The following is a 26339-nucleotide window of genomic DNA, read 5'->3' as shown; positions in this document are numbered from 1 at the left end:
AGAGAGAGAGAAAGAGAACCAGACATCACCCTGATACATGTGCTGCTGGGGATTGAGAGCAGGACCTCATGCTTGAGAGATCAATGCTTTATCTACTGCGCTACCTCCTGGACCACTAAACTTGATCTTTAAAGAAAAAAAAGTCTCTCAAATCCCTGGAGATTTCAGGAGCGAGAGCACAGAGAGAGATGTGGCAACTTAGCCTCCACTTTGGACCTGGACGTTCAGTGGTTCGTTCCCTGCAATTCCCTTTGGTACTAAAAAGCAAACCCTACCAGATGCTCAGCCTGTAGCACAGCCTAGCTGAAGAGAGGCCATGGCACTCCCTGTGCGATGCCTCCCAGACAAGAGTGCTCATGCTGTAGGTCTTGGAACATTGGCAGTAATTCAGCCTAGGGTCTAGGTTGTGGTTTTGTTGATGGACTGGTTTAGGGAATGTCTGAATCTCTCTTGGGAAAGGCCTACCTAGACTTCAAATTCATCACACCCCTGAACGTGTCAGAACCATGGATCTAATGCAGTTCTTGCTCTCCTGCCCCCCCCCCCACCATATATATATTTTCATGCAAGGATAGATAGCATAGTGGTTATGCAAACAGACTGTCATGCCTGAGGCTCCAAAGTCACAGGTTCAATCTCCCATGCCACCATAAGCCAGAGCTGATAAGTGCTCTGGTAAAAAAAAAAAAAAAAAAAAAAAATTATTTTCATGACACACAGAGAGACTGGAGCACTGCTCAGTTCTGACTTACGATGGTGCTGAGCACTAAATGTAGGACCTCTGGGGCCTCAAAAATAAGTCTGGGGTGCTACTGCTGAGATGACTCCTTGACCTTCCCTCCCTTTTTTTTTTTTTAAAGGCTTAATGGCAATGATGGACCCTCCCTCCCCTTTAAAAAACCATCCTAGCACAGTCTGTGTGGCTGTTGGGTTAACAACAGGATGACTTTGGAGAGAAGGGCAGAGGGACAGATACTCATGGGAACTGTTTTTTTTCAGAGCATTAGCTCAGGTGTATGGTGGTGTGGTGAGGGATTAAACCTGGAACCTCAGCGTGCCTCAGTCATGAAAGTCTTTTTATATAAGCATTGTACAGTCAACCACCCGAGTTGATTTTTTTTCCCCTCTGTGCTTCTTGGCACAAAAATCAGCAAGATGAGCTTGACTGGACAGCTCCAGCATGCAAGAGCTCAGAAGCCTGGGAGTGAGGGTGGGTCAGGCTCTCTGTGACTCTGCCAGGCCACAGGCTGATGCCAGGCTTGTTGGGTTATGCCCTCTGGTTGGGCATCCAACTTCTCTGATATCCTAACCATCACTCCCATTATTCATCAGGACAACTGAGACGGGGGCAGGGGAAAGTAGTTTGCTCAGGATCAAAAGGAGGCAGGGTGAGAAGCAGATCCCACGACCGTGGAACTAGCAGGTGCTATTTGCACAGCCCCACAGTGACCCTGCGCTCATCAGCCTGACATGACCCGATGAGCTCATGAAGTGACAAGCCAGACTTCAATGTAGGAGCGGAACATCCTGCAGCTGAGGGGGCTGGGCACTGATGCTCCCAGTTAAGCTCACATAGTGTGAAGCACGAGGATCTGTGTGAGGACCAGGTTGGAGCCCCCGGCTCCCCATCTGTAGCCGGATGCTTCACATGCAGCAAAGCAGATTTTCAGGTGTCTATCTTTCTCTCTCAAACTCCTCCCCTCTGAATTTCTCTCTGTCCTATTTTTAAAAAAATGACCATCAGGAACAGTGGATTCGTAGTGCTAGTGCTAAGCCCCAGTGATTAAAAAAAAAAAAATGTCTTGTAGCTGAGGAAGGTATCATTTGGAAACTGCCCTGCTGTGGCTTATCAGGATAGCTGAGGAGGTCCTGGCTCGAGTGGGGCAGCATCCCAAGCCCGTTGCCATAGCTTTCTCCCTGTTGGGACTATGAGACAAAGCTGAACTCCTGGCCACAAGTGATCCTGACACCTGGCGTGGGGCCACCTCCCTGTTGGGTTCACAGAAATACCTGTGAGGCCCATGAGACCCCTGGCCACTCTGTTGCAACCATGCATATCAGCTCTGGCCCTTGAAGGATGCAGAATTGCCATCTTGTCCCTCTCCACCCCATATGGGGAAGGGTGGGGAATTAGGCCAGGGCAGGGGGGAAAGCTTTCGACTCCTTTATTGAACATCCTTGGGCACTCCAGCATGGACCAGGTATCCTGGAGGAGCAAGAAGGCAAGTCTTGGGGCACTGGGCAGTGGGGGGTTGGATGGACAGGAAGACGACCACCCTTATTTCCAGTTCTTGAAGAATTGCTTGAAGATGGGACTCTCGCGGCCCTGGGGCAGAATCTCCACCTGCAGGATGGCAGGGGAAGAAGGCTGATTGCCACCTCTGCCTCTGTCTGCTGGGAGGACAGGGCGGGCACTGGGTGCCAGGCCTGAGTCCACAGCAAGGCCAGGGCTGGGCTGCTCCGCATATAAGCCGAGTCAGGAGGGATTACAGGGACACTGGCTGGGAAGCAAAGTGTTTGAAGGACTCAGAGGCAGACTTTACAGCAGTGCCAAGTCCAGGTGAGCATGACCAGCTCCTCTCAGAAAGGTGTGTGACACTGTCATGCTGGGTGAGAAGGCTGGCAGGAAGCAGGGACAGTGGCCCAGAGGAGGTACACAAGCTGCCCAGGGGCATACCCAGTTCTCTGGGCTCCCAGGAGAGGGCCACCACCACCCTTATGAGAAATGAGGTATTTTTAACTTTTGCAGGATTGAGGAGGACTCTTCCACTGGGGGGGGGCGCTGCTGGTGTCAGGGAGGCTTTCCTGCCTCCCCCCCCCCCGCCACACCCCGTGCCAGCTGCAGGGGCAAGGGACCACAGGATGAGCTCAGACACAGCTCTAGGGACAAGGTGGGGGTCTCCTTACCTGGGTGTTGGGGGCATAGCGCATGCGGGAGATGAAGTCCTCAGCTACGTGGAGGGCTGCCTGCCGCTCCTTTTCATTGGCTTTCTGCCCTGTGCCACAAGAAGATTCCTATTTTAATTTATTAATATTTATTTATTTTATTTTTTATTTAAATAGATATACCTCAAAACCAGCATGATCACTATTTCTTTTTTTAATATTTACTTATTTATTTATTCCCTTTTGTTGCCCTTGTTGTTTTATTGTTGTAGTTATTGATGTCGTCGTTGTTGGATAGGACAGAGAGAAATGGAGAGAGGAGGGGAAGACAGAGAGGGGGAGAGAAAGATAGATACCTGCAGACCTGCTTCACTGCTTGTGAAGTGACTCCCCTGCAGGTAGGGAGTCGGGGGCTTGAACCAGGATCCTTATGCCGGTCCTTGCACTTTGCGCCACATGCACTTAGCCTGCTGCACTACCACCCGAATCCCAATATTTATTTATTTTAATGGAGACAGAATGTGTATCCAGAGCACTACTTAGCTCAGGTTTACAGTGGTGCCAGGAATTGAACTTGGGGCCCCCAGGGCCTCAGAGGTGCAAGTCCTGTTCTCTAACACACTGAGCTATCATCCCTGACCCAGGAAGGAGGGTTTTTTTAAAGAGTAGGAATGTTTCTCTAGCCCATGTCCCATTTTTCTCAGGGAAATTTAAAAGAGGGGCTGGGAGACAGCATGTTGGTTATACAAAGGCTTTCATGCCTGAGGCTCCAAGATCCCAGGTTCAATCCCCAGCACCATGATGAGCCAGAGAGCTGAGCATTACTCTACTCTTTCTCTCTGTGTCTTTCTGTATCTTTGTATTTCTGTATCTTTGAATCATTAAAATAAGTGACACACACACACACACACACACACACACACACACACACACACATTGCCTCCAGGGTTTGCTGGGGCTTAGTGTCTGGAGGCCATTTCCCCCATTTTTTATTAGATAGAACAAAGAGAAATTGAGAGAGGATGGGAAGAGAGAGAAACCTGCAGACCTGCTTTATCCCCCTCCCCCGACAGGTGGAAAACTGGGGGCTTGAATCAGGATCCTTGCACAGTCCTTGAACTTCATACTATGTGTGCTTAACCCTGTGTGCTATGGCCCAGCCCCCTATATATTTAAGAAACAATGTGAGGGCACAGAATGCCTAGCAACTTTTTTTTTTTTTTTTTTTTTTTTTTTAACCAGAGTACTGTTCAACTCTGGCTTAAGGTGGTGCGGGGGATTGAACCTAGGGCTTTGGAGCCTCAGGCATGAGTCTGTTTGCATAATCATTATGCTTTCTACCCTCTGCCCAACTAGCAACTTTTAAAAGAAATAGGGGTGGGGGAGCTAGATGGTGGTGCACCTGGTGAAATGCATAATCAGACCTGAGATCCCCACCTGCAGGGGCAAAGCTTCATGAGTGGTTTGTTTATTTTAATGGAGACAGAATGATACCCAGCTGCAGGTGTCTCTCTCTTTGTCTCTCTCCCTTTTTATCTCCTTCACTCTTGATTTCTCTTTGCCCTTATCCAATAAATAATAAAGTGATAAAAAGAGAGAGAGAGAGGACTGGGTGGTGGCTCACCTGGTTAAGTGCACATAGTACCATACACAAGGACCCAGGTTCGAGCCCCTGCTCTCCATTCTAGGGACACTTCACAAGTAGTGAGGCAGGTTCTCTCTCCCTTTCTATCTTTCCTGTCCCTCTCAATTTCTCTCTGTCCTAGGGGGCAAAAATGGCCACTGAGAGTAGTGGATTTTATAGTGCAGGCATTAAGTCCAAGCAATAACCCTGGAGGGAGAGAGAGAGAGAAAGCTAGATAGAGAGAGAGAGAGAGAGAAATGAAGTGGACCAGGCAGTGCCAAGAATGCTGAGGAGCAATTTAGAAGTGTGAAGTCAGCCCACTGAGACATGTTCCAACCTGGCAGCTGCAAAGGAGATGGGACTGCTCTTCTGCCTGCTCTAATAGTCAAAACCTGCTTGCATCAGTGCTGAGAGGACCTCAGGGAGAACTGGTGTTACCTTCAAGTGAGTCACTAAAGCTAGTCCCCCTCCCCTGAATACACACATAGGACCCCTACCTTGTAAGTCTGTCATTTGTACTGTTACCAAGTTTTGGGGCCGGGTGGTGACACACCCAGTTGAGTGCACATGCTACAATGCTCAAGGACCTGGCTTCAAGCCCCTGGTCTCTACGTGCAGGGGGGGGAGTGTCTCTGCCTCCCCCCTCAATTTCTCTATCTCTATCCAACATAAATAAATAAACATTGAAAAATAAACATAAAAAATCAGGTACTTTGGTGGGGATATACCATAATGGTTATGCAAACAGACTGTCATGCCTGAAGCTGCCAAGTCCCAGGTTCAGTCCCACACCACCATAAGCCAGAGCTGAATAGTGCTCTGGTAAAAAAAAAAACAAAAACAAACAAACAAACAAAACAGAAAATTTCATGCCTGAGGCTTTCAAGTCCTAGGTTCAATCCCCTATACCAACATAAGCCAGAGCTGAGCAGTGCTCTGGTAAAATAATAATACTAATAGTAAATCAGGTAATGTTACTAAGTCTTTGTAAAACTAAATGGAATTATTATTTTGTTTGTTTTTTACTGTAGCACCGCTTATCTCTGGCTTATGGTGGTGTGGGACACTTTGGGGCCTCAGGCATGAGAGTCACTTTGCATAACCATTATGCTATCTACCCCCCCACACACACACTCTGCCTTTTTTTTTGGAATTAAAGGAAGTGATTTACTACAATCTTGTTCCCATGGAGCCGGAGAGACCACACTGACAATAGTTATGCCAACTAAGAATTTATAAAAAGGAAGCCTACACCGTCCTCCAGTCCCGACCACAGACAGTTCCTATAACTGCAAACTGTGGCTCTGTGTAAAGCGTTTTTCTAAAGAAAGTGTTGTGAAATGGGATTGGCTCTCCAAGTAGGCTATAAAAAATCCAGTTGTCCCAAGGCTGGCCAGAATTAATTGCTAGATTCTGCCTGTGATTTGACACAGTTACCCTCCAGTTACTTCTCTTCCTGGCTCCCAAGCTTCCTGATTCCTGCAGCTGGTTTCTCTTTCTGAAAGTTCAGTTCTTTGCTAGAGCTAAAATCTGTCCCCATTTACATTTGAAAATCCTTTGGAATTAGTTGCATGGGAAAGTCCCCCTGTGGCCAACGGGAAATGCAGCCATACTCCACCAGCATTCTCTTTCTCACACTCTTGGTAATCTCCCATAATGCCCGCCACTAAAATATTATTGCTGCCTAGTAGTAGCTACCTTAGAACACCAACACTTCCCATTCTTCCTGACCATGCCGCTGACCCCAAACACAATTAAGCAAATGCTATTTTGTCAAAACAACAGAGATGCTACTGTTCCTGCTTTAAAGAAGCTTACAGTCTGGAGCCGGCAAGAGAGCTTGCCTAGGAGGGCGTCTGCTTGGCTATGCCTGCAGCCCAGGGTCAAGCCTGGTCCCCATTGCACTGGGGAAGCTTCAGTGCTGTGGTCTTTCCCTCTCTCCCTCTGTTTCTCTGCCTGAAAATGTCAATGCAGCATGATGAAACCCTGATGATGACAAAGGAGGAGGAAGAGGAAGAGGCACAAAGAAGAGGGGGAAGAGGAGGTGGAGCAAAGAGGGTTTTGCCTGGTCTGGTAAGGAGGCAAGACATGCTCAAAAAAAGGCAACCATGAGCGCAAGGACTGGCTCAAGGATCCTGGTTCTAGCCCCCAGCTCCCCACCTGCAGGGGAGTCACTTTACAAGCGGTGAAGTAGGTCTGCAGGTGTCTATCTTCCTCTCCCCCTCTCTGTCTTCTCCTCTCTCAATTTCTCTCTGTCCTATCCAACAATGACAACAATAAAATACGAAGGGCAACAAAAGGGAATAAATTTAAAAAATATATATATATATATATAAGACAACCATGAAGAAGTAATGAAAGAGGGGGCAGGCGGGCAGTGGTGAACATGGACCCCTGTTTGGGCTCCCAGTCCCCACCTGCAAGGGGGAAGCTTCATGAGCAGTAGAGCAGACTCCAGGTGTCTCTTCCACCCTCTCTCTCCCTCTCTGTCTCTGTCATCACAAAGAGAGAAAAGAAGGGTGGGGTGAATAGAAGTAGTGTTGTAGCAGCGCTACTAGTAATAGGAGAAGTCAGGCAATCAAGCTCCCATGATCATTCAGAGGCTCAAAGCATTTCTCAACATTTTCAGAATCAAACCAAGCAAATTGTCTTCCTATCCCAGCAAAACAACTTCTTGGGGAAAAAATAAGTTCTGTAAGTTTACTAGCCACTGCATAAAGTCAGATTTAATTCAGCAAAGATGTGCCTGTCCCACCCCAAGGCAGGATGAGGGTCCAGTGGCCCTTAGGGCACAGGAGAGCTGTAAGGCAGCAGTCCTCAAAATGTGGTTCCGGGACCAGCAGTGCAGCCTGGAAGCTGGTTAGACAGGTGATTTTTTTTTTTTGGCTCTACTCCAGCCAAAAAAACGAATCATGGTTAGGGTGGGGAGGTGGAGCCCAGCCATCTGTTGCAACAGGTCCGCAGGTGATTTTGGGGCATGTCACTTTCAGAACCATTGCCTAGAATCTCGAGGGTGGAGACAACAACAAAAAGAGTCCTGATTCCTTTGTCATAAGAATCTCAGCTCCCTGAGGCTGTTTTTTTGTTTGTTTGCTCCTACTTTTATTACTGGAATTCTGTACCAGCTGGATTGCTCCACACTCATCAAACTGCACCCCCACTTTTTTTTCTTTTTAAGACAGGGTGAGAGACAGAGAAGGGGAGATGTAGTATTGCTTCGTTGCTCATGAAGCTTCCTCTGTGCAGATGCTCAACATGGTGAGCATGGGCTTGAACTCAGGCTCCCACACATGACAATAGAGTGTGCACAACGAGGTGACTCCTACACACACACACACACACACACACACACACACACACACACACACACACTGAATTTTTTTTTTTTTTGTCTCTAGTCTCTGGAGCATGGTGCCAGCACTATAAATCCACTCCTCCTGATGGCCATTTTTTCCTTTTGTCCTCCATTTTATTCAATAAGACAGAGAGAAATTGAGAAGGGTAGGGAAGCTAGAGAGGGGACAGAGAAAGATAGACATCTGCAAACCTGTTTCACCACCTGTAAAGTGTCCCTTCTGCAGGTGGGGAGCGGGGGCTTGAACCTGAATCCTTATGCAGGTCATTGCTCATGATTCTATGTACGCTTAACTGGGTGTGCCACTGCCCAGCCCCTTACACTGACTTTATTATTTTTTAACCAGAGCACTGATCAGTTCTGGCTTATGGTGGAAGTGGGGGTTGAACCTGGGGGGCTCAAGCATTTAAGTATCTGTGCAAGCCACTATGCTGTCTTCCCAGCCCCACACTGAGCTGTAAAAGCAGCCAAGCAGGCTGAGCCCTCCACTGGGGAGCCTGCCAGGTGAGGAGTGGTGCAGGTGCTACACATACCCTTCCAGATGTAGATCTTTCCACAGAGCCCATTGTCCAGCACAAAGCAGTCGTCAGATATCAGCAACTCAAAGGCAAAGGGGCTGCAGTCAGCCACCTTGGTCAGGTTCATCTGTCCCGTGGCATCAGAAACCTGGGGGAGGATGGCAGATTGGGCAGATGAGTGTTGCAAGATGCCACCTCCTCCCAAGAAACACACCAGCCCTGTCCTCTGCCCAAGCACTAGGCCACCATCTCTGCACCACAGTCTCTACCCACTACCCCAGGCCTGAGGAGCAGGTGTGACAAAGGGGAAAAGACTGAGAGGCAGACCCTAGGCAGCCCTTAGGTCACACTTGCTCAGTGCAGCAGAAGCCAAATCTACTGGGAAATTAAGTGAACTCCACATTAAGTGAACTCCAAATTAAGTGAACTCCACATGCTTCTAGTTCTGCTTCTGGGATCCCTTCTGTTACACTGCTTGACGTTGTGGTCTATTTACATGGTCATTCTGTTACATTGGTTTGGTCTCACTCCCCCTGCCTCAGGGAGATTTTGGTTTAGTCCTTGCCTTTCCGTGCTTCTTGCTTCTCCCCACCCCTATCATACACACTTCCTGGGTCCCCCGACTCTTCGACTCTTCAGCCGGAGGAGAGAGAGGAGGACATATTTGGGTTGTGATTAGATTAGATTAGTTTTTTTGAACCGTTCCGCTCGTGAATAAAGAAATACTGCTTCTCCGCTCAGCCATGTGTCCCTGATCGTCTGTCTCCCCCCGGCGAAGCTAGCCCGGCATACTGGCGCCCTGAACTCTGACTGACAGAAGACAAGTGGGGCTGGACTGTGGCACACCTGTTTGAGTGCACAGATACCGTGTGCAAGGATCTGGGTTCAAACCCCCAGTCCCCACCTGCAGGGGGGATGCTTTATGCACAGGGAAGCAGGTCTGCAAGTGTCTTTCTCTCTTCTCTCTCTCCCGCTCCCCTCTCAATTTTTCCTCTGTCCTACCAATAAAAATAAATAAAACTAAAATTTTAAAAAAGAAGACAAGAAAGTAAAGGTCAGCAGTGGCTTCAATTCTCCAAGAAGAGCTGGAAGTGAAGTGAAGTTTCCTCCTCTGAAGGGCTGACACTGGCCCACTCCCGCCCCCGCCTTCTAGCTCTAAGCCCTGGTGCCAGGCCCAGCTTCCCCTGCTGTCCCTCTCTCCCCTCTGCTCTGTCCCAGAACAGGCCCAGCATGCCCACCTTGTACAGAGCTGCAGCCTGGGCATTTGTTTGGTCAGCTGTGAGGTCTTCTTCAGGGTTTCCCTCCTTCAGAGCAGGTTTTGGGCCCAGAACCTGCAACGGTCAGGACGGGTCAGGTTTCCAGGGGTTCCTGAGCACCTGCCCAGACCTTACCCATCCACCATGCACAGGGCTGCTGCCTCTTGAGGCAAACCCTAAACTGTACAAGGGCCCCCAATGGAGGTGAGTGAGGGTTCAGGTCTGTCGACCCCACCTGCTGTGCCACTGGTCCATGAATCCCAGGGGCACCCTGAATCCTCTGAGGCACCTTGTGAGCCAGTCACAGCCCTGAGTAGTTAGTGGCCCTGCCCTGCCATGCCCATCAGTCTCCAGACACCAAGCCCCGGGCTGATCACTTCCTCTCAGCAGCTCCCAGGAAGGCTCCCACACTCCACATCCCCTCAACCTGGATCATCTCAGCAGGCTCCTCCCCGTCGGTGACCATCTCCACCTGGGCCTTGCCCTGTCGCTCACTGTCCCGGATGGCCATGGCCAGGTCCCGCGCCTTGTTGCGCTCCAGGATGTTGGACTTCTCACCACACCAGGCAAAGATGTTCTGGAGGGAGATGGGGAGGCTCAGGTTAGAGTCCACGCCTATCTTGCAGTGTGTATCTCTCTGTGTGTGTGCATGCGTGTGTGTTTTACTGGGGTGTTGTCTAAGGAACAGTTAGTTTCCTGAGACTGAGGCAAGACAATGAAGAAAGCAGGAGAGCAGCCAAGAAGGTTGGGCAGTGAATAAAGTGTTGTACTGTTAAGCATGAGGTCCCAAGTTCTATCCCCAGCAGCGCATGAACCAGAGTGATGCCTCTCTCTCTATCCTCCTTTCTCTCTCATTAATGAATAAAATATGTATAGAATAGAAGAATGCCAAGGACCGGCATTAAGGATCCCAGTTTGAGCCCCTGGATCCCCACCTACAAGGGAGTCGCTTCACAAGCGGTGAAGCAGGTCTGCAGGTGTCTTATCTTTCTTTCCCCCTCTCTCCATTTCTCTCTGTCCTATCCAACAACAACAACTACTACTACTACTACAATCAAACAACAAGAGCAACAAAAGGGAATAAATAAATATTTTTTAAAATTTTTTTAAATTAAAAAAAAAAAGAATGCACGTTCCATTAGAGCATCAGTGTTTTGCTTAATTTGGGCATATTTTGTCCACTGCTGTGAGTTCAGCACTAAAATAGAGGCTGGCATACATTCAGACACAAATTGGACATGTACTGAGTGAATGAATGGATGAATGAATGAATGATGAATGGATGAATGAATGAATGATGAATGGATGAATTCATTCATGGGCAGACACCAATTCTATCCTGTTCTATCCTGGAGCCCTGTCTAAACACAGTTCTCATCACTTCTGTGTAGCTTGTTCCTGGCCTTCATCCTAATACTTCTCACCCTCCCTCCCAAATTGCTCCTGGACTGGTCTTTCTGCCCCCTATCTTCAGCATCACAAGAAAGGTGGCTCACCAGTTACATGCCTTGAATGCAGGAGACCCTAGGTCCAGCACCACATAAAAACAAGAAAGACGAAAACAGAGCATCATGAGTGGCAGAGCAGTGCTTTAGCTTTAAAATCAGCAGCATGGGAGGTGGCATAGTGGATAAAGTTTTTGAATTATAAGCAAAAGGCTCCAAGTTTGATCCATGGCAGCGCAAGCTCTGACTTTCCCTGTGTCACTGTTTGTCTCTGTGTCTCTCTCCCTCTCCCTTTTGTAAATGAATTGTTCTCTGAGATACCAGGCTCAATCCCCAGCATCACCATAAACCAGAGCTGAGCAGTGCTCTGATCTCTCTCTCTCTCTCATTATCTTTCTCTTTCATTAATAAGTAAATAATATTTTTAAATTAATGAATAGATCTTTAAAAAGAAATTAAATTGATTTTTTAAACTTTTCCCCTGGGAACTTTTTTTAAAAAAACAATTTATTTATTAACAAGAAACATAGGAAGAGAGAGAAAGAGCCAGACATCAGTCTGGTACGTGTGCTGCTGAGGATTGAACTCAGGACCTCATGCTTGAGAGTCTTATGCTTTACCCACTGCGCCACCTCCCAGACCATGGAACTTTTAAAAAAATTTATTTATTTATTTATTTATTCCCTTTTGTTGCCTTTGTTGTAGTTATTATTGTTGTTGTTGTTGATGTCATCATTGTTGGATAGGACAGAGAGAAATGAAGAGAGGAAGGGAAGACAGAGAGGGGGAGAGAAAGATAGACACCTGCAGACCTGCTTCACTGCCTGTGAAGCGAGTGACTCCCCTGCAGGTGGGGAGCCACGGGGCTCGAACCAGAAATCTTAAGCCAGTCCTTGCGCTTTGCACCACGTGCGCTTAACTTGCTGCGCTACCACCTGACTCCCCTCCCTGGGAGCTTTTTAACTATTATTCAATAGGAACAAGAGAAATTGAGAGGGAAGGGTGAGGTAGAGATGGAGAAAGACACTTGCAGTCCTGTTTCACTTCTCATGAAACATCTCTGTTGCAGGTGGGGAACGGGGGCTCAAACCTGGGTCCTTGCCTGTCCTTTTGTGCAGTATTATGTATGCTTAACTGCCACTGCCCAGCCCCCAGAACTATTTTTTTTAATATGTGACTTATTATTGAATAGAGACAGAAATCAAGAAAAAAGGAAAAGACAGAGATGGAGAGAGACACCCACAGCATTGCTTCATCACTTGTGAAGATTTCCCCCTGCAGGTGGGGAGCAGGGGCTTGAACTTGGGTCCTCACACACTGTAACATGTGTGCTCAAGCAATTGTGCACTGACTGGCTCCACTAAATTAAATTAAATTAAATTAAATTAAAGATGGTACCAACACAGAATGCTCAGTCTAGTCCTGCTGACCTACCTGGCCCAGGTCCAGGATGAAGCAGTCCCCAGTGTTGAAGCTGTCCCAGCCCAATGCCCGTTCAGTGGCACGAATGTTCTTCTTCCCCTTCACCTGGTAGAGTTTCTTAATGGCTGCTGGCTTGGCCCCGGGTGAGGTCTTATGAAATGCTGAGTCCACTCCGCCTTCCTGCATGCAGCCCAGACAGGCAGCCTGAATGAACTGACAGGAGGCCAAGAGCCCACTCCCCATTCAACTGGGAAACTGGTAGAACGGTGGAGAAGGACCCAGCCCTGACGGTAAGAACCAGCTGTAAGTGGGGCTGGCTCTGAGAAGCCACAGAGTGGCTGTGCCGGGAGGAGGGCTCTGACCTGATACTTGAGGCCGCGTGGAAAGTAACTCATGAAGATGTCAGACTCGTTGCCTTGCACCTCCCGGTGCTGCACGGGCCGCTCCCCAAGCAGGGTGTTGAGGTGCACAGCCAGCATGGCACATGCCCCCTGCTCATCCTTGGATGACTGTTGGCCTATGGCAGGTGGCAGGTGTCGGCAGAGGCCTGTGAGATCCCTCTCAGCCCTGGCCCCTACCCGAGCCACACCTCCAGCCCCTGCTCCTCACCTATCCACAGGTGCAGATGGGACAGCTGTTCTGGGTCATTGTGCAACACTAGGTAGGAGTCCCCAGAGAAGAAGATGCCCTGGTTCTCGCGGGCCACGGGCACCGGCTTCAGTTTTTCCACCCGCCAGACGTGCAGGCCAGGATTCTGCACAGTGGCTGGAAACGGGGATCCGCTGCGGGGGGGGGGGGGGGAGGGAGAGCTGGCAGTGGCAGGGCCCACAAAGACGGGACCCCCGAGCACAAGCCTTGGGAACTGCAGTGTGGGGGTGAGGAGTGAAGGAGAAGGGTGAGAGGGCCCCACAACTTACCTCTGGGGGATGGGTGAGTACATGCTGTTTCTGGGTCTGGAAAGACAGAAGACATTCATCTTGTTGTTATTACTATTATTATTAGTGGCCAGCGTTTCTCTGGGACTTCATGGTGGCACAATTCACTGTTCTCAGTGACTGATTGATTGATTGACTGGTTGATTGATTTTTACCAGAGCACTGTTCAACTCTGGCTTAAGTTGGTGCCAAGGATTAGAGCAGGGACCTCTGAGCCTCAGGTATGAGAGTCTTTAGCGTAACCATTAAGCTATCTCCCTGGCCTCCCCACCCTACCCTCCAACTCAAGAACACTTTTTTTTTTCCTTCCAGATAGAGGGTGAGGGACAGACAGAGGAGAGATATCACATGGTGCTCCCATATGGTGTTGGAGGCCTTGAACCCGAGTCTTCCTGTACGGTAAAATATGCACTCTATTTGATGAGCTGTCTCCCACCACTCCAGAAGTCACTGCTATTACAAATGTGGTGATAACCACCTTTCAACTGGTCTGGGAATGCCCTCCCAGGTGGCCAAGTGTCTTTATATCCACCAACTACTTCATGTATAGGAGCCCAAGAGAAGATTCTCCTGGATCTAGTATATAGACCAAAACACAAAAAACAAAAAACAAAAAAAACCCCTGAGGTTGGAAGAGTCTCCACGCAAAGTCACAGAGCTAGTGCATGGCTGTGGGAAGTCAGGTCTGTGGTCACTGAGCTCATGTCTTTCCTTGCTGTGCCTTCCCAGTCCCTCTTCTTTCAGATGTCTGGGGTTTAGCTGTAAATAATAACTGCTGTTAAAAAGGAATGACAGGGGTCCGGAAGGTGGTGCACCTGGCAGAACACAGACACTACCATGTGCAAGGGCCTGGATTCAATCCTTGGTCTTCATCTACAGAAGGGACACTTCGCGAGCACTGGAGCCGTGTACAAGCATCTCTCTCCTTTTCTCTCTCTCTCTCTCCCGTCCTGCTCAAGTTCTCTGTCTTTATCAAAAAATAAATGAAAAGAAAAATTATTGGGTGAGGGGTAGATAGCATAATGGTTATGGAAAGAGACTCTCAGGCCTACCTAAGGCTCCAAAGTCACCATCATAAGTCAGAGCTGAGCAGTGTTCCAGTAAAAAAAAAAAAAAAAAAAAAAGATAAAGTAAAAAAGAAACAGGTTCAAAATGGGGAAACCAGGGCCAAGCACACGAAAGCTTTGTATCCAATCTAACTGCATTTACAAGCTTCTCCAGGAATATACTCTTTTTTTAAAAATGTTTTTTTAATTTATTTTCCCTTTTTGTTGCCATTGTTGTTTTATTGTTGTTGTAGTTATTATTGTTGTTGATGATGATGTCGTCATTGTTGGATAAGAGAGAAAAATGGAGAGAGAAGGGGAAGGCAGAGGGGGAGAGAAAGACACCTGTAGACCTGTTTCACCGCCTGTGAAATGACCCCCCCTGGAGGTGGGGAGCTGGGGGCTGGAACCGGGATCCTTAAGCCAGGCCTTGTGCTTTGTGCCACTTGCGCTTAACCTGCTGCACTACCACCCAACCCACCAGGAATATACTCTTAACCAGTCAATGTGGAATTTTTTGGTCAGCACTCAAGAGATAATCCTTTCAACCCCCCCACTCCCCTAAAAGAGGAAATCATCGACCACACAGACCACATTCATTCCTCAGAGGTAATTACTTAAACCTGAAACAAGACTTTCTTGCTTATGACTTCCTTGTCTTAAAAAAAAAGAACCTTGGGGCCAGGTGGTGGCGCACCTGGTTGTGCGCACGTATTACAATGTGCAAGGACCCGGGTTCGAGCCCCTGGCCCCCAACTGCAGTGGGAAAGCTTCATGAGTGGTGAAGCAGGGCTGCAGGTGTCTCTCTGTCTCTCCCCCTCTCTATCACCTCCTTCTCTCTTGATTTCTGGCTGTCTCTATCCAATAAATAAAGATAATAAAAAAATTTTTTAAAAAAAGCTTTCTGGGGTGGAAAACACCTGGCTGAGTTCACATGTACAGACCTGGGTTCAAGCCTTTCTCCTCTTGTCCTCCCTTTCCCTGTCTTTCAATCTCTGTCCAAAATATAGGGAAAGGATAGAAGGTGGGGAGGGGGTGACTTTCCTTTGGGAACTGAGAAATAGATTACCCAGCAGAGGATGTGTGAAAAGACCTGTTTAGAGCTCAGGCACCAAATGAAAGCAGCAGTGGAAGGCCTGCAGATGCTGCCAACAGACAGAGACAGAGACCCAGGTTCAAGTCCCTGGTCTCCCCCTGAAAGGGGGAAGCTTCATAAGTGGTGAAGCAGGGCTGCTGGTGTCTCTCTCTTTCTTATAAAGATATCATTTATTCAACAAGGGCAACAAAAAGGAATAAGTAAGTAAATAAATAAATAAAAAATTAAAAAGTTAAAGATATTATTTATTAATCAGAAAGATGGGGGGAGAGAGAAAAAGAGTCAGACATCACTTTGGTACATGTGCTGCCAGGCTTGAACTTAGGACCTCATGCTTGAGAGTGCAATGTCTATCCACTGCGCCATCTCCTGGACCACTCTCTTTCTCTCACTATCTCCCCTTCTCTCTTAATTTATCTGTCTCTACCTGGTAGTAAATAATATTAAAATAACAATAATAGGGGCTGGGTGGTGGTGCACCTGGTTGAGCATACATTTTACAGTGCTCAAGGACAGGTTCGAGCCCCCGGTCCCCACCTGCAGGGGGAAAGCTTTGCAAGTGGTTAAGTAGTATTGCAGGTGTGTCTCTCCCTTCCTATCACCCCCTTCTTTCTCGATTTCTGGCTGTCTCTATCCAATAAAGATTAAGAAAATTTTTTAAGTGGTCCAGGATGCGGTGCAATGACTAAGGCACTGGACTCTCAAGCATCAAGTCCTGAATTCAATCCCTGGCAGCACATGTACCAGAGTGATGGCTGGTTCTTTCTCTCTCTCCTATCTTTCTCATTAATAAATAAATAAAATCTTAAAAATAAAAAATAAAAACTTTTTTAAAAAAAGTAACAAGGGTGGAGGGTAGAGAGCATAATGGTTATGCAAAAAGATTCTCATGCCTGAGGCTCCAAAGTCCCAGGTTCAGTCCCATGCACCACCATAAACCAGAGCTGATCAGTGCTTTGGTAAAAAAAAAAAAAAAAAAAAAAAAAAACAGTAATAGTAACAGTAATTAAAAAGAGGGAGTCGGGCGGTAGCATAGTGGGTTAAGCGCACGTGGTGCGAAGCACAAGGACTGGCAAGGATCCTGGTTTGAGCTCTCGGCTCCCCACCTGCAGAGGAGTCGATTCAGAGGTGGTGAAGCAGGTCTGCAGGTGTCTATCTTTCTCTCCCCCTCTCGGTCTTCCCCTCCTCTCTCCATTTCTCTCTGTCCTATTCAACAAGGATTACATCAATAACAACAAGAAGAATAACTACAACAACAATGAAAAACAACAAGGACAACAAAAGTGAAAATAAATAAATGAATATAAAAATTTTTAAATATAAAAAAAGAAAAAAAAGAAAGGTAGGGAAGAAAGAAGGAAGGAAGAAAGAAAAGAGGCAAAGATGGATCTAGGAAAGCAGGATGGGAAAACAATCTTTGGAAGCTAGTGGGAAAGCAGAGGGAGAAACAGGGGCAGTGGTAATGGATGTAGCCTGTTGTGTGAATTATGGCTCTCCTTTCCCGTTCCTAACTTGCAAAATAGTGGAAGGCATTTTTTTTTTGTCACCATACTTTTCCAACAGGGTGGAGGAATGTGGGGGAGGGGGCAGTGAAGTTTGGTGGGGTGGAGAATCTGATGTTTCTTTGTCTCCCACATGTCACATGCTGTGCCCACATCCCCTGCAAGCAGTGACTCAGGCCTGAAGTGGTGAGGCAGTGGCCACCAGCCAGTGGGGAGAGCCCAGGACGGAGATGGCATGAGAGAGGAGGCCAATTGTCAGCTTTACTATTTCTATTCTGTGATAATGATCTGAGCCCACAAACCGAAGCTATGGGACCCTGGGGGTTGGATGAATGGGGTTTAGCTACTGCTCTTCACTACTCTAGCTCTCCACCCTGGCTTCTCACTAAAGCTACCTTAGGACCTTATGACAACATGAATGTCCAAGCTCTCCCCAGGTGGAGCCTTAGTGTTTCCCTAGTCCTACCCCGCCTCTGCCTCTCAACACAGCTCCATACGTGCACAGTACAGAAACCCCTCTGATAGCATCCCTCACCACCTCACAAGGCAGCCTCTTCTACACCTCTTAGAGTCTTTTTTTTTTTTAATAGGACAGAGAGAAATTCAGAGGGGTATGAAAGACAGAGAGGGCGACACCTGCAGCACTGCTTTATCGCTTATGAAGCTTCCTCCCAGCAGGTGGGGACCTGGGGTTTAAACCACAGTTCTTGCACCACTATCTAGCCAAGTCTTTGCTTCTTCCCACCTTGAAATGGTGGGAAGCTAAGGGCCTGCCTGCCTCCACTAATAGACGATAAGGGCCTTTCAGGCAGTGACTGCATTTGGCCTTTCTGAATCTAATTGAAAACTCCTCAAGTCTGCCTGGCACCCCTCAGTGCTCAAATAATGTTAGGCTGGCAGGCCTCACTGGGCTCCAACTACACACGGAACCTGAGGGAAAGTGCAGGGTCTCACCAGGCTGACACAGCCTAGCTACCAAGCAGCCCCCAGTCCTAGAGGAAAGGCCAAAGTGGGGGTATGAGGGAGGTGGATAGGAAACCAGATCATCCCAGGGTTGGGGCTATGCCTGGAGACAGGACAGGTTATACTGGCTGTCCCAGGAACTTCCTTTGAGGATATTCTGGGGGAGGGGCCAGGTGGTGGTGCACCTGGCTGAGCACACGTTACAATGTGCATGGACCACAGTTCAAGCCCCCAGTCCCCACCCGCAGAGGGAAAGCTTTGCATGTGTTAAAGCAGTGATGCAGGTGTCTCTCTATCTCTCTCTGTCTCTATCATCCCCTTCTCTCTCAATTTCTGGCTGTCTCTACCCAATAAATAAATAAAAATAATAAAAAATTAAAAATAATAATAAAAAAGATATTTGGGGCTCAGGAGATAAGGAAGGGGGGTCAGTCAGATGGTGCTATTAAGCATGATTTTAGACAATGCTTGGCGGCTGTCAGAATGACAAACCCCCCCCTTCCCTATTCCCTTTGCCTCCTCAGTCTGATTCCATTGATCTAGAATGGGTACCTGTACCTCACAGTCTGCTCCTAGATATGAAATGAAACAGCACCAGTTGCCTCCACAAGAAGGCACCGTGGGGAGAATGACAAACTAGAAGCAACACGTGATCCTCGCAGCCTGGGAGTGGACAGTCTCAGGATCTGGCCACAGGGGTCTACAGACTGGTGCTGTCTTCCCAGACCTGCTCCACTCCTGCCTCCTTCCCCTCCTCCAAGCAACCACAGGGCCCTATGAGTATGGAAAATAGTGGCTTGTGGCCCCAAAACACTCCTGCCTGTCTGTAACCACCCCACAGTCCTGTCCTGGGGCGAGGCAGCTTCAAATCTGCATACAACTCTACACAGGCTGACAGCCTCTGACAGCCTCTGAGAGTCCTGTCACATGATGTGATGACCTCACATGGTCAGGATAAGCCCTGAGGGCAGTTGACCAAGGTTTTACTCAATGGACCAGGAACCTGACATAAGGACAGCAGACTAGGGGATACTGGTGGCTTCCAAACATATATATATATATATATATATCTGTTTCCAGGTCCTCATCTGCCCACCAAGAGGGTTCCAGACAGCCTGACCCCAGGTACGCCTCACCCTCAGCCACCCACCCACCTCTACCTCAATGTAACTGTCTCCTATTTCTGCAGTTCACGGTCCAGTTTCCTCCCAACCTGCCCCACCCTAAGGGCTTACTTCCCTCTGACTCCTCCTGCAATGCTCTCACCCTGCTTCCTCACCCTCCTTCCCCAGCCCCTGCTGAGGCCATGTCTTCAGACAGAAAAGGGGTGGACAGTGCTGGGAGGTGATGCGGGTCTTGACCCAGGAGAGAAGACCTGGAGGGCTGGCCACGGGAACTGCCCAGCCAGCTCCTCAGGCACTGACAGGGCAGCTGGAGACTCACCCTGACCTGGGCCTCTCCACAGTAGCCTCAGGCGACCACAGGCCCAGGCTGGCATTTCTGAGGCTGAGAGCTGAAAAGCCAGTCACTGGAAAGCCTTTGCTGGCCATGTTCCCCACCAGCCTCAGCGGGTTTGTGTGCCCAGCTCTGGCCTCCATGGGGTTAGTCACATTTCCTGGGTGGGGTCACTGGCTCTGCACAATTTTCTTCCTCTTTCTAGTTTGTCTTTCTCCTGAATGCATGCATTTGATTTTTTTTAAGTTATTTTTGAAGCACTAGGGCTTTGAGCCTGTGTGATTCCACCACTGTGGGCAGACTCTTTGCCCTCTTTTTCTTTTCCCTTCTTTTTTAATTTAAAAGAGACAGATAGAGGGGGTAGGGCGGTAGCGCAGCGGGTTAAGCACATGTGGCACAAAGCACAAGGACAAGCGGTGTAAGGATCTTGGTTTGAGCCCGCCACTCCCCACCTGTAGGGGAGTCGCTTCACAGGCAGTGAAGCAGGTCTGCAGGTGTCTATCTTTCTCTCCCCCTCTCTGTCTTCCCCATCTCTCTCCATGTCTCTCTGTCTTATCCAACAACGAACGACACCAACAACAACAATAATAACCACAACAAGGCTACAACAACAAGGGCAACAAAAGGGGAAAAAATAAATAAAAGAGACAGATAGAGAAGCTGCAAGAGACAGAGGGAGCCACTACAGTACTTGTTATGTATGGTAGTGTTGGATCTATTAGGTGAGCTATCTCCTGCATCTAAAAACAAATTGTTTTGAGGGGCTGGAGAGATAGCATAAAAGTTATACAAAAAAATCTTCATGCCTAAGGGCTCTAAGGTCCCAGGTTCAATCCCCAGCACCACCATATGCCAGTGCTGAGCAGTGCTATAGAATAGAATAGAATAGAATAGAATAGAATAGAATAGAATAGAATAGAATAGGATAGGATAGAATAGAATAGAGGGGCAGGGGTAGATTGCAAAATGATTATACAAAGAGAATCTCATGCCTGAGGCTCCAAAGCCCCAGGTTCACCCCAGGTTCAATCTCCCACACCACCATAAGCCAGAGCTGATCAGTTCTCTGGTTAAAAAAAAAAAAAAAAGGAGGAGGAAGAGAAGGAGAAGGAGAAGGAGAAGAAGGAAGAAGAGGAGGAGGAGGAGGAGGGGACGGAGAAGGTGAAGGAGAAGAAATTAGCCTGGAATGAAATTCTCACAGGGCCTTGTACTCACTAGAATCAGAGAATGGGCAGATAACATGGTAGAGTGGAAAGAGCTGAATCTTTTAGCTACTTACTGGTTATGCTTCCTCAGGCAAGTGATTTAACTTCCTGGAGCCTCTGTGTTCAATCTACAAAATGGTCATAAAGATTAAAAGAAAAAAAGCTGAAGACTAATGAGATGGTACAACTCATCGTCGATGCTCCATAGAATTTGCTTCCCTGTCCTAGAACTGATCATTCAGTAAGGAACCCAAGTAAATGTGTCTAGCCCCTCAGGAAGAGAATACCAGTACCCCCTACCCCAGGTCATGGTTTAGCAGGGAAAGTTAAACCATAGATGACCAGCCCTTGTCTGCCCACATCTCCACAGGGAAGTCTGTGACCCTGGTGGCACCACTGCAATATGGAGGCTCATGGGGTTCCAGATTCTGTGCAAGAATTGAGGGATCAACGATGAATGGAACAGGCCAGTGGTGGCACACCTGGTTGAGCACACATGTTACAATGCACAAGGACCCAGGTTCAAGCCCCCCCTGCCAGTCCCCCCACACACACACACCTGCAGGGAAAAAACTTTGCAAGTGGTGAAGCAGGGCTGCAGATGTCTTTCTGTCTCCCTATCATCTCCCTTCCCTCTCCATTTCTGGTAGTCTCTATTCAATAAATAGATAAGTAAAGATATTACAAAAAAAAAAAAAAAAGGTATATGTAGCCTTTGTGCTCCACACCTGAACCTCACCTCTAACAGTAGCCCCATCACATCACCACGGGGAAGGGGGCACCCGGGGAGGAAGTAGAGGCAGAGGTTTGCAAAAGAACCATTAAAAAAAAAAAAAAAACAGGTTATTCAGCCTGGTTGCGTCAAGAGCCTTGGAACTCAATGCCCACATTAAAGATATGATCTGAGGGGCCGGGTAGTGAACACCTGGTTAAGCGCACGTATCACCGTGCACAAGGACCTAGACTCAAGCCCCCACTCCCCACCAGCAAGGGGGGGGGGCTTCACAAGTGGTGAAGTAGGTCTGCAGGTGCCTATCTCTCTTCCTCTCTCTCTCTTCCCCTCCCTCTCAATTTCTCATGGTTCTATCAGATAAAATTAATAAAGTTAAAAAAATTGAAGAAATGATCTGGTCATTAGACCAAATAAAAACTTGTTTTATAAGCAGACTCACACTTTTCCCCTCCTTCTGCCCCCTCTCCCCCCACACACTCACACCCAAGCAGGAAAGTTCAGTTTGTCCCAATCCTTAAAGCATTTCTGGAGCTCAAACCTGCCCTCCCCCTCGGGGAGAAGTGAGTGGACACGCAGGCTCACCCCCAGGGGGAGCACCGAGGAGGCAGCCCCCTGCCAGCTGAGCCCCTGGCGGACCCCACGGAGGAAGCCCCGACGCCCCCCCGCTCAGACCCCAGAGCACCACCTACCTGCTGGGCCTCGCTCCGCTGCTCTGGCCGCAATCTCCGCCACCTTCCGCCCCCCGAGGTGAGCGGCGAGAGGCCGCCCCCAGTGAGTCAGAGGGAGGGGCGGGCCCGGAAGCCCGCAGGGGGCGCTGCTGAGGCCTCCCCTCGCCCTCCGCGCCCCGGGAAAGCCCAGTGGCCAAAGGCACCTAGAGTCGGGGCGGGTGTTGGGTGCTGGGAGCTGGGAGCTGGGAGCTGGGAGCTGGGAGCTGGGAGCTGGGAGCTGGGAGCTGGGAACTGGGAGCTGGGAGCGCTCCCCGTGGCCACGGAATGCGGGAAAGTTGGCGACAGGGCTGCAGCGGCCACGGCGTTGGTAGACCGCGCCCCCTGGGGCCTCAGTGCCCACCTCGCACCCACCGCCATTAGTTGTGCTCAGTAAACGAGGCTCGGGAAGCACATTGTCCAGGCAGGGTCAGGATGCTCTCCCAGACAGGCCTGGTTAGAAAACCGGTGCCTGCCACTCCTCACCCTGCTCTTCTTTATTCAGAGCACTACTGACCATCCAGAGGCCACTCCCGGTGGCGAGGTCCTGAAGTAACACTGACTTACTGACCACAAGTAAATGGCCCACACCTCCCCCTCTGTTTCTCAGTGGAGGACATGCTCAACGCTCAGTGTGCTGTCAGCTGACAAAAGCACCCGGCGGGGCCGGGACCCTCTGAGCTTCCCTATCTTCCTCAAGCTTCAAAAATTCCAACCAGTGTGAGCTTCTCCCAGGTCACAAGCTGATGGGGCTTGTGGTAAGGCCTTTCAAACTGGGTTCAACCCCTTTCCATCTGAGTTAATGCTGGGCAATTGCACTGCACTGAAGAATGCTTAGAATCCAGGGGCGAGATGGTGGTGCGCCCGGTTGAGCGCAAGGGCCCAGGTTCAGGTCCCTGGTTCCCACCTGCAGGGGAGAAACTTCAAAGGCAGTGAAGCAGTGCTGCAGGTGTCTGTCTCCCTCCCTCTCTATTTCCCTCTCACCTCCCTTTTTTTTTTTCTGTCCTATGAAATATAAGAAAAATAAAGAACTCACTTAAATATATCAATTTCTTCATTTATTTATTACCAGAGCACTGTTTGGTTCTGGTTTATGGAGGTACTGTGGACTGAACCTGGGACCTTGGAGGCTCAAGCCTGAGAATCTGTTTGCATAACCATTATACTATTTCCCCCGCCCTCCACCTTCTCTCTTGCTCACCCTGCAGACTCAGCTGAAATATTCCCTCCTTTGAAATATGCCATCGCCCCTGACCCCTTCCTTCATATTCCAGAGCTGCTTTGAGCTTCAGTGCCATTGGATTATCTGAGTCTATAGTCTTTGCTGGAATTTCTCTTCCATCCCCTGCCAGCAAGGGTGGAATCGGTCCCATTAGCAACCAAAGCTCAGCCTGGGTAGTCCTCCCATAGCATTCTCATTTCCACTTTTTTTTTTTTTTCCTAACCAAAGCACTGCTCCTCTCTGGCATATGGTGATGTAGGGATTGGGACTTTGGAACCTCAAGCATGAGAGAGTCTCTTTGCATAACCATTATGCTATCTATCCCTGCCCTCATTCTCCACATTTTGAAGATGGAATTTGCAGTGAAGCCCACAAATCCTGAATAGTTTGGTGTATTTTGACATATGTACACACTCATGTGAGCCACAAGCCTACCATGATATAAAACACTCTCACCTCCCCCAGAAGGTTTCCTTGTTTATTTACTTATTTTATTTTTAAAATTTTATTTACTTATTTTTAAATGTTTTATTATTTATTTTCCCTTTTGTTGCCCTCGTTGTTTTATTGTTGTTGTAGTTATTATTGTTGTTGTTATTGATGTCATCATTGTTGGATAGGACAGAGAGAAATGGAGAGGGGGGGAAGAAAGAGGGGGAGAGAAAGACAGACACATGCAGACCTGCTTCACCGCCTGTGAAGCGACTCTCCTGCAGGTGGGGAGCCAGGAGCTAGAACTGGGATCCTTACTCCGGTCCTTGCATTTCGTGCCACCTGCACTTAACCCGCTGTGCTACTGCCCGACCCCCAAATTTTATTTATTATTGAATAGAAACAGAGAGAAATTGAGAAGGGAGAGAGAGCTAGAGAGGGAGAGACACAGAGAATTACCTGCAGTCCCGCTCCACCACTTGTGAAGCTTTCCCCTGCAGGTGGGGACCAGGAGCCTGAATCCAAGTCCTTGCTTACTGTAGTGTGTGTGCTACCACCTGGCCCCCAGAAGCTTCCCGTGTAACACTAGTGCCTGCCATGTGTGCTGCTTCCGCAGCACTAGTAGCATCTCCAGTTTAGAAACATGTCAGGTCATTCATGAGACCCCTGGACCCAACAAATAACAGACACTCAAAAGAAAGATCTAGGCTTTTACTTTTCTTTTATTTATTTATTTTTTGCCTCCAGGTTATGCTGGGACTTGGTGCCTGCACTACGAATCCACTGCTCTGGAGGCCATTTTTCCCTTTTGTTGCCCTTGTTTGTTGTTGTTGGATAGGACAGAGAGAAACTGAGAGAGATGGGGAAGTCAGAGAGGGGGAGAGAAAGATAGGCACCTGCAGACCTGCTTCACTGCTTGTGAAGCAACTCCCTTGCAGGTGGGGAGCCAGGGCTCGAACTGGGATCCTTACGCAGTCCTTGCACTTTGCACTATGCGCGCTTAACCAGCTGTGCTACCACCCGCCCCACAGATCTAGGCTATTTTTAAAGAGATTACTGAGCAAAACTCTAGTACTGCCCCAGCTTCTATCAGTTAGAGAATGTTGCCTCAGTCTGAGCCACAGATCCCTCATTTGTGAAGCAAGGGTATTGACCCCAATCCTCTACTGTGGTGAGGGGGAATGGTAGAAATCCAGTGAGATAATCAATGGAAGTCTCTTTGAAAGCAATAAAAACCCATGGGAGATATGCAGGAGTAGTACATGGGACTTGCATGCAAGAGATTCCAGGTTTGACCTCTGTCACCACTGATAGCGCTGAAAGGTCCAAAAAAAAAAAAAAAAAAACTTAGACACAGTCTAATTAACTTCTATTAGCAAGATTCAAGATTCCACTACCATTATTATAAGTAAACTTCTACCTCTAGGACTAACATCTGGCTAAAAGAAACCAAGAGAGAGGGAGGCCCTACACACAGTGATCCCTAACTTGGCTGCTTGGCCTCTGGCCAAGGGCTGCAGCCACACAAAACAATCAACTTTCTACCTATGTGTGACTTGGACCAAGCTATGGACTGATTTCCAGACTAAGAAAATCCGGACTGTGCGAAGAACTCTCCCTAGGACAGTTCCTGACCTGGCTTCTCTGCACACAGCCATATAACCCTCTCTGCACTCCAGATACCCATCTGTAAAGTGGGGGCACTGGGTGAGGCGTTGTTGGTCATTGACTTCACTCCAGAGACTCAGGCTGGGCTATTGCATTTCTTGATGGAGATTTGTTGCAGTGTCTAAAAATTCCAACAGAATTGGAATGGAGTTGGTGTATTGCACCAAAGTAAAAGACTCTGGGGTGCAGGGGCGGGAAGAGTACAGATCCGAAAAGGATGACAGAGGACCTAGTGGGGATTGCATTGTTATGTGGAAAACTGAGAAATGTTATGCATGTACAAACTATTGTGTTTGCTGTTGAATGTAAAACATTAATTCCCCAGTAAAGAAAAAAAAAAAAAAAACTCCAATAGGTTGGAGATAGCTTATGGAAGCACACTTTGCCATGTAAGCAGTCCAGGTTTGAGCCCTAGCATCACAAGAGAGTACCACCATACCAAAGGGAAGCTCCGGTGCTGTCTTCTCTCCTCTTCCTCTCCCTCTCTCTCTTTAAATATATGTGTTATGCCAGAGATATAGCATAGTGATAATGCAAAAGACTTTTGTCCCAGTTTAAATCCCTAACACCACCATAAGCCTAAGTTGAACAGTGCTCTGGTCAGGGGTTGGGGCATGTCTCTATCTTTTTATCAAGAAAGAAAGAAAGGAAGAAAGAAAGAAAGAAAGAAAGAAAGAGAGAAAGGGGGGCAGGCAGTTGTGCACCTGGTTAAGTGCACACATTACAGTGCACAAGGACACAGGTTCAAGCCCCTGATCCCCACATGTAGGGGGAAAGCCTCACGAGTGGTGAAGCAGTACTGTAGTGTCTCTCTCCCTCTCTATCTCCCCCTTCCCTTCAATTTCTCTCTGTCTCTATCCAATAATAAATAA

At 48.3% G+C, this 26339-nt stretch overlaps 1 protein-coding gene across 1 annotated transcript; it reads right to left on the bottom strand.

Moving 5' to 3' along the window:
- Positions 1-2149: 2149 nt before the first annotated feature.
- CAPG (capping actin protein, gelsolin like) lies at positions 2150-20836 on the bottom strand. The gene is made up of 10 exons (XM_007529858.3): positions 20783-20836; positions 13424-13459; positions 13116-13288; positions 12869-13023; positions 12519-12686; positions 10067-10216; positions 9622-9714; positions 8399-8531; positions 2908-2996; positions 2150-2344 (listed from the first exon to the last, which is right to left on the bottom strand). Exons 2-10 carry the CDS (start codon positions 13444-13446, stop codon positions 2279-2281), a joined length of 1050 nt encoding a protein of 349 aa, XP_007529920.1. The 5' UTR covers positions 13447-13459; positions 20783-20836; the 3' UTR covers positions 2150-2278.
- Between the last annotated feature and the right edge of the window lie 5503 nt (positions 20837-26339).

This window comes from Erinaceus europaeus, chromosome 3, assembly GCF_950295315.1.
Source record: "Erinaceus europaeus chromosome 3, mEriEur2.1, whole genome shotgun sequence".
NCBI lineage: Eukaryota > Metazoa > Chordata > Mammalia > Eulipotyphla > Erinaceidae > Erinaceus > Erinaceus europaeus.
This window is presented reverse-complemented; position numbering and strand designations above follow the sequence as displayed.